Source organism: Tenrec ecaudatus, chromosome 10, assembly GCF_050624435.1.
Source record: "Tenrec ecaudatus isolate mTenEca1 chromosome 10, mTenEca1.hap1, whole genome shotgun sequence".
NCBI classification, from domain to species: Eukaryota; Metazoa; Chordata; class Mammalia; order Afrosoricida; family Tenrecidae; genus Tenrec; species Tenrec ecaudatus.
Window position 1 is genome coordinate 107,607,776 of NC_134539.1, and position 14,321 is coordinate 107,622,096.

The window sequence follows — 14,321 nt, forward strand, 5'->3', positions numbered from 1 at the left end:
GCTTCTCTTTGATGAGGTCCAGCACTAGGTAGCCGAGAAGAGGGGTGCTGTGAGCACAGGTGCTCAGGAAAGCGAGCCCTTCTGAGGGAAGCTGGTGTTTGCTCTTATCCTCTTCTCGATCACTGTTGGAGTTCAGGATTTACTCCCTCAGCAATCAGCTTCTCTTCCTCCTCGTTCTGTTACACAGCTGCGTTATATTGAGAGAGAGATGCCTGCCCCACCTTAGACCCCGGGATGAGAGTGATCAATTGAAGAGGAGAAGCTATGATGATAGATTGAGGCTCAGAGATATGCAACCAACCATCTGAAGGTCTTGGTTAGACTTTGCCAAGCGGTATCTCAAAAGGACAGAGAAACCGTCAAATAAAAAGCAGTATATACAGTCTTTGCTTTAGTTAAATGTAAACAAACAGATCATTTTATTATACTCCCTAGCCTATGCAGAAGTATACCTTTGTCCTGATATTAACTACAAATGAAGAGTGGTGAGTTTATAGACTAGTGATAGCAGATACATGTTATAAATGAATGGATGGAATCGATTCTTGGTAATTCCAGCGTTCATTTTTATCAGTGGTGGATAAGGTTGATGGAGACTCTGTGCTCATGGACGTATTAAAGCAAGAAGTCAGAAATACTCTTCTCAATGGAGCTGCCATCTTCTTTCCTGATCGTCAGACCCGGCGGAAACATCTCTTCACCATGATGGTAATTGTTCTTTTACAAGTATGGATTCCCTTCCTAAGGCTTGTTAGGTTGGAATTTTTATTGGTCTGTGTGTTCCCTGAAGACATGTTAGTTTTAATTCTCCAGATAGTTACCCTGTACGAACTATGTGCACATCTTTGTGCAGGCACACAGAAAACTACGGCCATGCCACTGTGTTCAGGTGGAGATAACCTGTTGTCTTACAGTGCCCCAACACAGTCTCCTTGATGACTACTTACAACTGTCTTTTCTGTTTTGCATTATGAGTTTTCATTTTGAGACAATTTAAAAACAAATACCTCTACCCCGGTGTACTCATCACCCAGCTTCAGTAGTGATTAATTCAGGCTAATCTACTTTCATCCATAATATACCTCTCCCCTAGTATTACTTTGGTATAAATTGCAGGCATATTTTATCCATTTATTTATATATGAAAAGATGATTCCACCAAGTTGTATCCTCCAGGTGTTTTTCTTACCCTCCTAGACCCTTCTCCCTGTTACTCAGACATTAGTATAACAGGTGAAAAATGCTTTCAGTATACATAAGAATTATATCATCAAATAGAATATCCTATGCAAAGTGTGTTAGACAGGGTTCTCTAGTGAAACAAAACCAGAACACTAATAATTTATATATGTATTTATGTAAATAGATAACATAAGAAATAAACAGTTAATTAAATTATAAAGCAGTACAATGGTTCAGTGCAACTCACTCCCGTGAGACAGTTGTGAGACACTGGCAGTCCTTCAAGTCTTGAGGGCCACCGGGTAGTCCTCTTTAGAGCAATTCAGGCTATCCGGGCACAGGCAGCAAACAGCAAGGCAGGTCACCAACAGTCAGCCAGATGACAGGGTCTGACAGTGCCCAGCTCAAGAAATGTAAATTCCAATGATGTGGCGAAGCAGGTCTTGAAGGAACCTCAAATTACAGCAACACAGTCCACAGGTTAGGTGTCCCACAGGTAGTGTAGCTTGCAAATTGAGGCACAGAACAAGCAAGGCAGCCACACACTAGTCCGATGATTAAAGAGCAAGAGACAAGAAAGGCAAGGCTTGCCGAGCCATTTATCTCTCCGCCCTTCAACTAATCCCACATGTGTTTATCGGCCAGGTTGGCACAATAAACTGACTACCTCACAAAGATATTCTAGGCAAAAGATATCCTATGCAAAAAATTCCCGAGTATGTATTTCTATATGAAAATCAGTGAGATAAATCTTAAAAAGAATAATGCAACATAAAGTAAATAATTCCAAAATAAATAAAATGAATAGGTGTTAGACACATCTAGATAAAGGAACTGTAGCGAGTCCAGGGTCATTGATGATAACACATAGGGAAACCTAGTACACTGAGAGAGTCATCCGATAAGGGTCATTCTTCCTTATACATAGAGTTGGAAGATCCTAATGAAATACCAGTAAATAAATTTAACACAGGAATAATACCCCCAAATTTGTTGCTCCAAGATAATCTTTATACCTTAAACGTTAGACCACAATTACCCTCTGGAGGCCTTAAACCAAACAATACCTTCACCTTGTCTAAAGACTATTTGCCCTGTGCATTGTGCTCTCCAAAGAACTTTCTCTATGGGATGAAATTGACATCAGCAACCAGAAAGCTCAGACAAGAACTTAGGGCCAGTGATTTATATTAATGAGGAAGAGATAACTTGGAAAATTGGGGTTAGAATGGTTGCACAGACTGAAGAATGTAATCAGTGACATTTAATGGTAGATGTAGAAATGGTTGAATTGGTGCATGTTCTGCTAGGTGCATTTTTTGTTTTTTAAATCATTTTATTAGGGACACATACAAGTCATCACAATCCATACATACAAAGCACATTTGTACATTCATTGCCCTCATCATTTTCAAAACATATGTTCTCCACCTAAAACCCTGGCATCAGCTCCTCATTTGCCCCCCTCCCTCATTAACCCTTGATAATTTATAAATGATTATTTTGTCATATGTTACATTGTTTGATTTCTCCTTTCATCCACGTTTCTGTTGTCCATCCCCCAGGGAGGAGGTTATATGTAGATCCTGTAATCTGTTCCCCCTTTCTACCCCACCCTCCCTGTATCGCCACTCTCACTGCTGGTCCTGAGGGGATCATCTGCCCTGGATTCCCTGGATTTCCAGTTCCTATCTGTACCAGTGTACATGCCAGGTACATTTTAATGGCAAAAAATAAAACAAAGTCTATGAATAGCTATCCCCTTGTTTTCAAAAGAATACATTTGGAAGCTGTTTCATGATTTGATTTGTCTGGCATTGTAGGAAGCAAGCTGGTGCGCTAATAAGTATTTTCAAATGGTTAAATGGCCTGAACTGTAAATCTTCACTTAGTTAAGTGTGTTAAAGATTATGGAGTGGGTGTGGGAACCATTACTGTGTGAGATAAGTGGGTTTGGCTAAATGGATCTTTTATGATCCAATTATCTTTTCCTTGAAAGTTTCTGAAGAAAAAATGGATCATTCTGTTGCATTCCCCCATTCTTAGTTTTAAAGAAACAAATTCTCAAGCCCTACAAAAGGCTTATAATGAACTTTTACATTTGAATGAAAGATTATCTTACATGAAAAAAATAAATAAAACAAAGTTTTAAAATGTAAAAAAAATTCTGAGTTGGGTTCACTTTAGGAATTCAAAGATGGTTTAACATTAGAAAATTCAATAAATGACATCAGAGGAAAAATCATACTACTAAATACAGGAAAAATATGAATGAAACTCAACTGTGATGATGGGTTAAAGCGGCAAAACCAATAGCTAACTAGAAATAGACAGGCACTCCCTTCATCTGACTGTGCTATGAATCCGAAACCTACCACAGGTAGCATATTGACAGGGAATCAGTAGAAGCGCTCCTTTCACAAATCCATGAGTAAGGCGAGGCTGCTTCCACGGCTTCATGTCAGTAGTGTTGGTGGGCCTACCCAGTGCTATGAGGCACAGAAAAGACTTAAAACATTTTTCCAGAAAGACTAAAATAATAATTATTCACAGATTCCTATAAGTTCTTTTCTATTGCTTGTGTAAACTTAGTAATAACAATTTGATGAAAGTAACTAGATAGAGGATTTTTAAAATGCCATTTTTATTGATTAGCAACCACCTATTAGCAAATGTATTAAGTACTCTTTGGGACACACAAAGACCTGTAGTGATAGAGTGAGCCAAAGAAGCTTTAAACGTGGTTCCTGATGCCAGAGGACTGCAGGGCACATCTACCATAAGGAAGAAATCCCCTGTGTGCAGTCGGTGCTGAGAGGAGAATCACGTTGAGGCTAAGTGACTGAGGAAGGTTTCAGAAAGAATAGGACCTTAGATTGTACTTCTGAATGCAGCAGCTGTTTGCACATGAGCTTGCGTGATTGCCTTTGATCACAGCATCTGGTATGACCCAGTCAGTGTCCATTGGGAGCACCCTATCCTTTTTATGTGTCGGAAGCATTTACCAGGCAATGGAGCAAGTTAAATTATTATTTGCTGGTATGTGTTCTTCATGGAAAAGTAGAAGGAAGACATATGACCTCTTGAATGACATCGTTGTCTTATTGCATAGCAACCCAGTCATTTTCCCTTTGCCCATCCTTTCTGACAGCTGTGATACGGGCTATGCTTTCCTTTCTGCTGATGACTTGAACAGCAATGTGCTAAGCAGTCCATTCTTTTGGTAATTGTGTTCTTGTGATTATATCTTCTCTCCTGTGACAGGCCAGGCCCTGAGTCTTAAATCTGGGAATCCCCAACAGTGCTTTGCATTGTAGTAGTTAATGCATTTGACTTAAATTATCTGTGAGACTGTCTGCTCACCCTGGTTTTCATCATACTTGGGGACAGTGGTTCACGACATTCATGTTACTCTAGCTCTCTGGACTGTCAAGGGCTAGATTTTCTAAATTGCACTTTTGCCGGTTTTCCAGAAGAATGTCACCGAGCAGGAGCACAAGCCGTCCCTGCAGCTTACTTTCCGCTCACTGTGCACCCACTTCAGGTAAGCTCTTTATCCTTCTCGGTTGTCAGATATTTCCGATCTTTCGATGCCACATCCTTTCATGTGCTCTTGGGGTTGCCTCTGCTTGGCTAGAAAGTCAAGTTTGAGGAGTAAGATAACGGGAGGCCTAGGAGTAACGAAAACCATGGAAAAATACCTATCACATCAAGAGCTCAATCCAAGTTGCAGTCCTTCTAAGAGGATCTGGAACTGAACCCTGCGGATATCTTTCAATAGCTCTGGTTTTAAGTGGTTTTGAAAACCAGAAACTGAGGCTAAGGCTAGTGTGGGCTCCTCTACTTGCAACCCCAATTACAGAAGCACAGAATGGGGGAGAGGTAGTTTAGAGTGTATCACACCTGACTCTGCAGGTGAGGAACACACTTGGAGATTTTGACAAGCTTTGATTATCAAAGAAGCTGATGAATCCTCGGCTGTACATCTGGAGAGATGGACTCTTTAAAAGAGGGAAGGGATTAATGGCCAGGCTATGGCCTGCAGGTCAGACCGTCTCTGCCTTGGGTGCCAAACTCGTGGGGCTGGGGGTGGGGTCCTGGAGAAATGCACTCAGAATCAAGTGTCAGAGAAGATGAAAGAACGAGGCTCCATGTAGAGGACATTTGAACAGCACCCAGGCTTGCTAACCTGGACTGTTTGATTGGCCACCTTGAGACATCTGAGAGAGTGTCGTGAGAGCAAACAGATTTCACAGTGGTGGTCAAGTTAGTTTATTCATCAGATTTATTATCCCTTGGGATCTGTTCTATGGGTTTGTGAGTCTGTTTGTGTCGGACACATGGATACTAGCTCTGTACTCTCCTCATCCTGTAATCTAGGTTCCTTTTGAGACCCTTTATGTTGAAGGCGTGACAAGCGCCTGCAAGCAGATATCATGCTGCTTTGTGTCCTTACAGCGATCAAGATCCCGGAGGCCTTCTGCTGTTACCTGAGAAGAGTGGCCTGGCTGACATGAACATCAGCGAAGTCCTGGCAGTCATGAACACGCTCCTCGCTGCGGCTGCTCGCCAGGTAATGGACGGCTGCCTTGGGCTCCTTGGCCGAGTCCCTGTAGAGTACATGACGAGCAGTGTGCCTTCCCCTGCACTCCTCAGCGTCTCGGTAACTGTAGCTGTGTTACAGTGCCCACTGCACATGACTGCAGGGTTTCCATCCAGCCTTGGCTTCTAATCAGCCAGCCCCTGCACATGAGGGAGGGAGCACCCTCCTGTCCCTTGGCTGTCAGCACGTGATGAGTGCAAGGACATGTTCGTGAAGACGTCCTCTGGAAACAGTGGAGAGGATTTTTGCCCAGGCCCCTTATATTGTCAGCTGTTGAGCCCAGTAGTTATTATATGAGTATATCTGTGTTATATATTTCTTAGGTTATTACATAAATACCATAGGATCATTAAATATGAAAATATTGTGTCTTTTTCCCTGTACTAATGGTTTAAAAAATATTTCTTGCTGTCCTTGAAAAACAAAAAACATGTACTTGATGCATCAACTGGGTTGAATGATCTGGGATATTTGACAACTTCGGATTTCTAGGAGCCCTGGAAGCGTAATGGATTATGTATCAGACTGTAGTCAAACCCAACAGCCGCTCTGCCAGGACAAATGAAGCGTTTTGCTTGTAGCATACTTAATGGTGCCTGTGGATAAAGGTTGCCAGCCTTGGAAATGGACAAGGGCAGTTCTACTCTGTCCTCTAGGGTCGGTATGAGTTAGAATGGACTTGGTAGCAGTGAGTGTGAGTTATTTGGAGGGATAGGATAAATTCCTGGTGCCACATTGGTTAAGTGCTCGCTTGCTAATCAAAAGGTTCAGAGTTCAAACCTACCAACCTCTCCAGGGGTCAAAGATGTGGCAGTCTGCTTCTGTAAATATTTATAACCTTTGAGACCCTATGGGGCTCTTCTGCTCTATGAATCAATAGCAAAAGGTTGAATTTGGAGTTTTCGAGATAGGACTTAAGAATCTGAATTTTTACTATTTACCTCAAGAGGTGCTGAGTGGTAGAATCCCTGACTAGGGAGACCAAGATCTATCCCTTTGAATTAATACAAAGTCTAGGGAGGTAGAGTGAAGCTTATGGTGGGATAATTCTAATGACTCCCGTGAGATGCTTACTACCTGGGCTTCACGCGATGATTTGTCTTGACTCTTGTAGCTGATTGTCTGTAAATCTCTTACTTTTGTTAGAGTTTTACTGTTGAACCATACTGTTGATGGTTCAAACTCACCAGTAGCTCCAGGGTAGAAAGTTGAGGCTCTGTGCACTGGTAAATATTTACAGCCTTAAAAACCCGGACTTGACTCAGTGGCAGTGAGTTGGGTTTGGTTTGGGCTTACTGTTTTCAAGTTACTGGTTAGCACCACAACTTCATTCATCCCCAGCTACCTGGGGTCATGGAGCTGTGACTGGTTTTCCCTCCATTTGCTTGGAAAGATGTTTTTGCTGTTGCTAGGTGCCATCAAATAGATTCTGACTCAATGACCTAGTGAAGAACAAATAAAACACTTAGCTTGGGTTAGGCCCACTTAATCCTCAAAATAACCTCTGCTTTTCAATAAAGAGGTCTTTTTTAAAAATCATTTTATTGGGGGCTCGTACAACTCTTCATAATCCATCTATCCATCCATGTGTCAAGTACATTTGTACATTTGTTGCCCTCATCATTCTCAAAACATTTGCTTTCTACTTGAGCCCTTGGTATCAGCTCCTCCCTCCCCGCGGACTCCTCCCTTATTAACCCTTGATAATTTAGAAATTATTATTATTTTGTCATATCTTACACTGTCCGATGTATCCCTTCATCCACTTTTCTGCTGTCCATCCTTCAGGGAGGGGGTTATGTGTAGATCCTTGTGATTGGTTCCCCCTTTCCACCCCACCCTCCTTCCACCCTCCCGGTATCGCCACTCTCAGCACTGGTCCTGAAGGGGTCATCCGCGCTGGATTCCCTGTGTTCCCAGTTCCTGTCCTCACTGTGAGTCAGAACCGACTAACACCCAACAACAGCAATGACAACAGCCCTACTTCCTGTGTAAGGAGTTGGTATGTACTGGAGCTCGACGGGGACCCAGGCTGCTGGATGCTGAGCCTTGTCCTCTCCCCATGGTATTGGCCTTACTGCACGGTGTGTGTGGGGAAAGGAGGTAGCACTCGTTCAAGAGTGTTTTCTATGAGCTTTTCATTTGGACGCAAAAGAAGTTGTCGCTTTCTGTTAACCTTCCAGACCTTGGACTCGCTGAAACAGTGGAGTTATTTTTTTAATAGTTTGTATTATCTTTAATTAAAAAATATTTATGGTTATATAAAAGAGGATAATTTAAATGTTTTCTAAAGATGGTCAGAATGCCTATTTTGAATTTTTAAATGAGTCTGTTATTTTCCAATTTGCCATATATCTGCTGAATGTCTGCTATGCGCTAGGTCCTGTGCTAGAGAAAAGAGCCTTGTTTGCTGAGCACAGTCCTGAGAAGCAGCAAGCATGTAATCGGGCAACTATGACATAACTCAGTAAGGGCCATCAAGGGGTCCGGAGGTGATGCAGCGGGGTACTTAATCCTACCTGATGAGGGTGGGGAGTAGACCATGGAAAATGCTTTTCAGAGATGGTGATACTGTGCTCATTGTGAGACCACGAACATGGCTTAATCAGAGACTAGGGCAGGGTGGGAAGGACAGATGTTTAGAGAGGGATGACACCGGCTAGACTCTGAGCATGTTGATTTTACGGTTCTTGTAGGACTTGTGGTGGTGATGAGTCAGTGATAGACAGTGAGATTTTGCAATCATTAACAAAGAGGCGATCCATGACGTCAGGGGTGTGGAGGTGACTGATGGCGTCAATGGTAATGATAACAGAAAAAGGAGAAAGGGGGGACATGGGGAGAAGGCAAAAAGAACAGGTGCAGACAGCTTTTTACAGTAAGATAGCCAGACAAAAGAGGTGTGTGTACAAACAATTAAAAGAAACAACCATTTTTTTAAAAATTAATAAATCATTTTACTGGGGGCTCTTACAGCTCCTATTACCAATCCATATATCAATTGTACCAAACACATTTGTACAAATGTTGCCTTCATCGTTTTCAAAACATTTTCTTTCTGCTTGAGCCCTTGGTATCAGCTCATCTTTTTCCCTATCCGCCTCCCTCTCCTGCCCTCCCACCTTTGCGGACCCCTGATAAACTATAAATTATTATTCCTTTCATATCATATACCGTCTGCTGTCTCCCTTCGCCCGTGCGAGTCAACCATTCTTTGATGAACTAGAACATAACCAGTCCATTTGAGGTTCTCCTCCTCAACTAGCCCTTCCCCCTTACTTACCAGCGGTAACCACCAGCCTGAAATGTGTAGCCATCATCTCCTTGCTTTCTTTCTGGTTCTTCCTCCACAGCACGCCCATTTTGTCTGATCGTGACCTTTAGTGGAGTCATCTGGCGGACTATCGGCTGTAACTTGCCTTTCCACCCCACAGCACTTTGAGAGTCATCTGTGCTGACATGCATACTGAAGTTGGTTGCTTTTCACTGGTGCCTAATGTGCCATGATTTATTAATTCGTTCTACTTGGGAGGAAAAGTTGAGTTACGCTTTGGGGTCAATACAAGGCAGTGCGGATAGGGACCTACTGCAGTGATTATGAATAAAAGTTAATTCCTCTAAAAAAAAAACCACCAACAACAACAACAAAACTGGAAACAAAAAGAATGGTTGGAGAGCCACAGAGGGGTGAGGAATTATTTTTGAAGTAGGAGAGACTGGTAGGAGGTGCAACGGAAGGAACCAGAGAGCGAAGGAGACTGAAACTATGAGAGTGTAACCAGCGGGTAGGTAGGGTTCGCAGGGACAGAAGGACGTGTCAGCTGAAGTGAAAGCCATTTGTTAAGTTCTGAAAAGCTGCAAGGCAAGAGGGGGATTGTCATAAAACTATTGTTCTTGGTCGAAATCCCTTTCATGACTTTTCCACATTTCCACTACTGTTTCGGCTACTTTTAGAGTATGCCCTGGGCTATCTCCTGTAAATGACCTTGTTGTGAACATCGTTTATCTCTTCCCTTGCAGTGTGAGCTGCTGATGCTCAACGCTGCCCAAGGCGAAGTCGGCTCCGTGCTTTTCTCCCTGTTCTGGTCTGTTCAGGGTAGCTTGTTCTCCTGGTGCTACCTCCAGCTGAGGAGCGCAGACCCTGGGGCCAAAGACATGGCCGTGGAGCTTCTTGAAAAATGTGAGTGTGAATACCAAGTCTGAGGATCAAGGGTGTTTGGGTTTGACTCGTGGGTGCTCTCTCTAGTAACTTACTCCAAGGGCGCATATGGCTTGCTTTCTTTGTTAAACTCAATTCTGTTTGAGGGATTGTTATTTTTTTTCTTTTTTCCCCTTAAAAAACAAAATAACAGTAAAGGGAAGTATGTGTCATGTCCTCTTACCCTATCCGAATGTGGTTGCCCTGAGTACTTTCATTTATAGAGTTAGGTCATTTTGAAACATAAATATTGCCTGTACAATCATGCAGTACTCGGATGGTGTCTCACTCTTCAGTAGGATTTTTCCATCCCTGTTTTAATCATTTCATGCACAAAAAGAAAAAAATTCTTGCACTTATAGTCTTAATATATGTGCCGACTGATTACTACAAAGACTTACCGGTAGATTCATCTTATGGAAACCCACAGAACATGATAGGAAACCCGACGGGTAAAGAAATCATATATGGGAAATTCGTTCCGTCGCACTTGTCTCAACAGCTGTAACAAAAATGCTCAACAGAATCATGTCACCTAGTGCCGAGCCCATTGGATTGACACACCTACTGCATAAGCCCATGGCAAAGCTCCGGGAGGAGAGCCTGTTGAGTCAGTCAAAAGCCCAATGGACACCCTAGACGTCGACGTGATAGGCCCTCTTCTTGGAAAAGTGGCAAGGACCAAGAGAAAAACCAGTCACTTTGAACGTTGTAGCTGCTGAAGTCTGCATTGTTTCTGTCTCCCCGAGGAAAGCACTGGGGACACTGAACAGCCCTGCGGGCCTGGAGTCTCCTCCACACATTGGTGGTGGCTCTCTCTCCAGTTTTGCCCGTGATGCAAATTGAGAAAGTGACTATTAATCCTCCTCTTCCTGTTTTGGTAGATGTACAACAGTTCCTGGCAAAAATGAGAGTGATTTTGGAGTCCCTTTTGTCACAGTACAGCGGAAAAATTATAGTAGAAAAGTTATGTAATTCGGTGTTTTCAGTTGGATCCCGTCAGCTGGTAAGAGGCCGGGGAAGTTCTTTGTGAAGGGCGGGAAGGGAGCTAGCTAGCAGTCTGCACCCCTGTCAGAGTCTGAGATGGAAGTTAAGTACATTGTTGGTCTTCTTGTAGGTCATCTTTCTCCTGGACTTCTGCACTTTAGACATTTCACACTGCACACTCTTGAGAGAGTTCATTACGCTAACAGAACTGTTGAAGAAGCTCGGCAGTGACCCTGAAGGAGGACTAAATAAGGTAACTCCCATTGGCGTTCGAAATGCCTGTGGATCTCCCTCGTAGGGTGATGTCACTATGCTTATTGAAACATGTCACTGAGAACAGATCGCCATAATAAGCACCCCTATAGGAACCTCTTATTTTACCAGCAGCTTTGCTAGTAAGCCTAAGTGCGCTTCGTGGTTGCTGTGTGTGGCGTAGCACCACAGTGAAGGAGGACACTGTACGTAGATGAGGTGTCGTCATTGTTACAGCACAAACAGTCATCTCCAAACCGAGGGAGTGACCAGATTGACATGCAGTAAAGAGAATATGTTGGAAGGCAGATTAGAAGGTTTGATGTATAAAGTATTTCCTCCTTCACAAAGATTTTTCATTATCTTGCTTAAGTCTCACATCAATCCTTTGTGAATGGGAAGGGCATGGAAGAAAGGAAAGTCAAAGGGAAAACCAAAAAATGCCAAACTCAAGAGTTGCCAATAGTTATGGCAAAATGGGGTACACCACTAATATTTGAGGTTTTCCAACTCCTAGTGGAAGGCTTTTCCATAAGAAATTCCTACCTAGTAGTAATTTTTAAGAAATTGTTTTCATCATTGAAAGGTAGCATGTTAAGCTAATCACAGAGTTACTTTAGTAATAAGAACCATGTGCCCACTATGCTGCATGATAAATTTATGTTTATAGATGTAGATAGAAATATCAGGTATATGTTTCTGCCTGTGTAGTAATTTGTAGAGGGAGGTTCGACCCTGCCCAGAGCACCGCTATGAAGCAGCAACCTACTATAGCTGGCTGGATGTAGAGAGATAAACAACTGTTTCTTGACCGGGTTGCTTCCTTAGCTGGATGTTGAAACGTGGCAACAGGAACAGCCTGTGGTGTTACACACATGGACTAAGGAATCCGCCCATAACTATGAAAATAATTGCCATGATGTGTCTGTCTTCGTTAGCCCAGGAGCAACGTATTTTGAAGTGGAATTTGATGAGCGATGTGAAACTGAAAAGAGGTAAGACTCAAATGTCCTTTTAGAATGGGACTCCAGATGTTGTTATTCTTAGGTACTACTGAAGGGATGCCAATCCAGAGTGACCTTGAGTGAAACAAAGTACAATGCTGCCCGGGTCTGCACTGCCCTCATAATTGTTTCTGTATCTGAGTCCACTGTGGCAGCCACCACGTCAGTCCAGCTCATTGAGGGCTGCTTGTTTCCCCCATTGACCTTCCATTCTACCAAGCATGAGGCCCCTCTCCAGGGATGAAGTCTCACCGTCCTCCCTTCGAAGCAGCAGTTTGGTCTACTTCTTCCAAGACAGTTTCTTTGCCACCCACCCCACCCGCCTTAGGAGTTCTGTCACTATATTTGTGACAGTCTGTGTATTGAATAATCTTCACTAGCTCCACAATCCAAAGGCATCGACTGTTCTGTGGCCTTCCTCGTTCCTTGCCCAGCGATTGCATGCGTATGAAGTGATGGGTAGTAGCATAACTGGGGTCAGGTGCACCTTAGTTTCCAAACTGACATCTTTGCTTTTCAAGGTCTTTTGCATCATATTTGCCCAATGCATTATGTCATTTGATTTTTAATTGCTGCTCCCATGGGTGTGGATTGTGGATCCAAATAAAATTAAATGCTTGACAACTCCATTCTTAATTCCATTGATCATGATGTTGCTTATGGGTCCAGTTGTGGGGATTTTTGTTTTCTTTATGTGTGTTACCCATATGGAAAGCTGTCAGTAGGTGCCTCAAGTCCTCCTTGCTTTTGGCAAGTAAACTTCGTGTCATGTGCGCATCTCAGGTTGTTAATGAGTCTTCCTCTAACCCTGATGCTGAATTTTTCGTTATATAGTTCAACTTCTTGGATTATTTGCTCAACATACAGATTGAATAAATGTGATAAAAGACTACAACCGTGACTCAACCCTTTCCTGGTTTTCAGGCCAAAGCACCCCTTGTTCTTTGTGAATTGACTGTCTCTTGGTCTGTGCAGATTTCACATGAGCACAATTAAGTGTTGGCGGAAATCTTATTTTGCAAAAATGTTATCTATAAATCATAACAATTTACATGGTTGAATACTTTGCATAATTCACTAGTAAACATCTTGCTGGCATTCTCTACTTTCAGTCAAGATTCATCTGACATCAGCCATGATGTGGCTCGTTCCACACCATCGTCTGAATCTGGCTTGAATTTCTAACAGTACCCTGTTGATGTCCTAGCACAACCACTTTAATTACCTTCAGCAAAATTTTTCTTGAGTGTGATATTAGTGATAGTAATCAATGATTGCTGCGTTATTTTATGTTACTCTTCTCTGGAATGGGCAAAAGTACGGAATTCTTCAAGTGGCTGTCCAGATAGCTCTCTTACTTGTATCTTGTATTATTCCAAGTGAATGATCCCTTCCAGCATTACTTGGGTTTGTTAACATGTGTATTGGTATTCTATCAATCCCTTGAGTTTTGTTTTTTGCCTATTACGCCCTTTTGCCTTCAATACTTCTGGTTCTAGATCGCGTTACTTCCTGAAATGGTTGAACATTGAACGATTCCTTTTGGTACAGTGACTGTGTATTCTGTCTTTTTTTTGTCACTTGATATGTTCAGTATTTTGCCCATTTGGGTCCTTCATTGTTACAACTTGAGATTTGAATTTTTTTGTCAATTTTTTCATTTTGAGAAATGCTGAGCAAGTTTTCCCTTTTGGTTTTCCAACATCAAGTGTTTGCAAATTTCATTATAATACTTTGTCTTCTCAAAACACTCTGGAATTTTTTGTTCAACACTTTTACTTCATTGTTTCTTCCATTCACTACTCTACACTCAAGAGCCAGTGGGAGACTCTTCTGACATCTTCTTTTGTTTTTTCTTTCTTTTCTTTTAAATGGGCTTTTGCTTTCTTCGTGTGTAATAGCCTTGACATCATCCTCAATTCATCAGTGTTTAACACATCAGCTCTGCTCTTGAGTGGACTCTAAATGCAGGGGGAATGTACCTAAGGCTCTATTTTGACTCTGGTGAACATTTTTTAAAGTTTCATCAGCTTCATCTTAAATCCATGAATAATTGATTGTTTTGCAATTAGCCTATGGCCATTCTGAGTGCTGA

At 42.3% G+C, this 14,321-nt stretch overlaps 1 protein-coding gene across 2 annotated transcripts in view; it reads left to right on the plus strand.

Moving 5' to 3' along the window:
• Window positions 1-14,321, plus strand: part of ZZEF1 (zinc finger ZZ-type and EF-hand domain containing 1) — a 115,527-nt gene that overhangs the window by 48,783 nt on the left and 52,423 nt on the right. Inside the window, exons 16-22 of one of the 2 annotated variants that reach the window (XM_075561167.1) lie at window positions 575-708; window positions 4,656-4,726; window positions 5,641-5,755; window positions 9,806-9,965; window positions 10,868-10,989; window positions 11,101-11,223; window positions 12,051-12,217. In XM_075561167.1, coding sequence (XP_075417282.1) covers window positions 575-708; window positions 4,656-4,726; window positions 5,641-5,755; window positions 9,806-9,965; window positions 10,868-10,989; window positions 11,101-11,223; window positions 12,051-12,217 — 892 coding nt within the window. The remainder of the gene's footprint in view (window positions 1-574; window positions 709-4,655; window positions 4,727-5,640; window positions 5,756-9,805; window positions 9,966-10,867; window positions 10,990-11,100; window positions 11,224-12,050; window positions 12,218-14,321) is intronic. The other variant, XM_075561168.1, reaches the window with a different exon arrangement.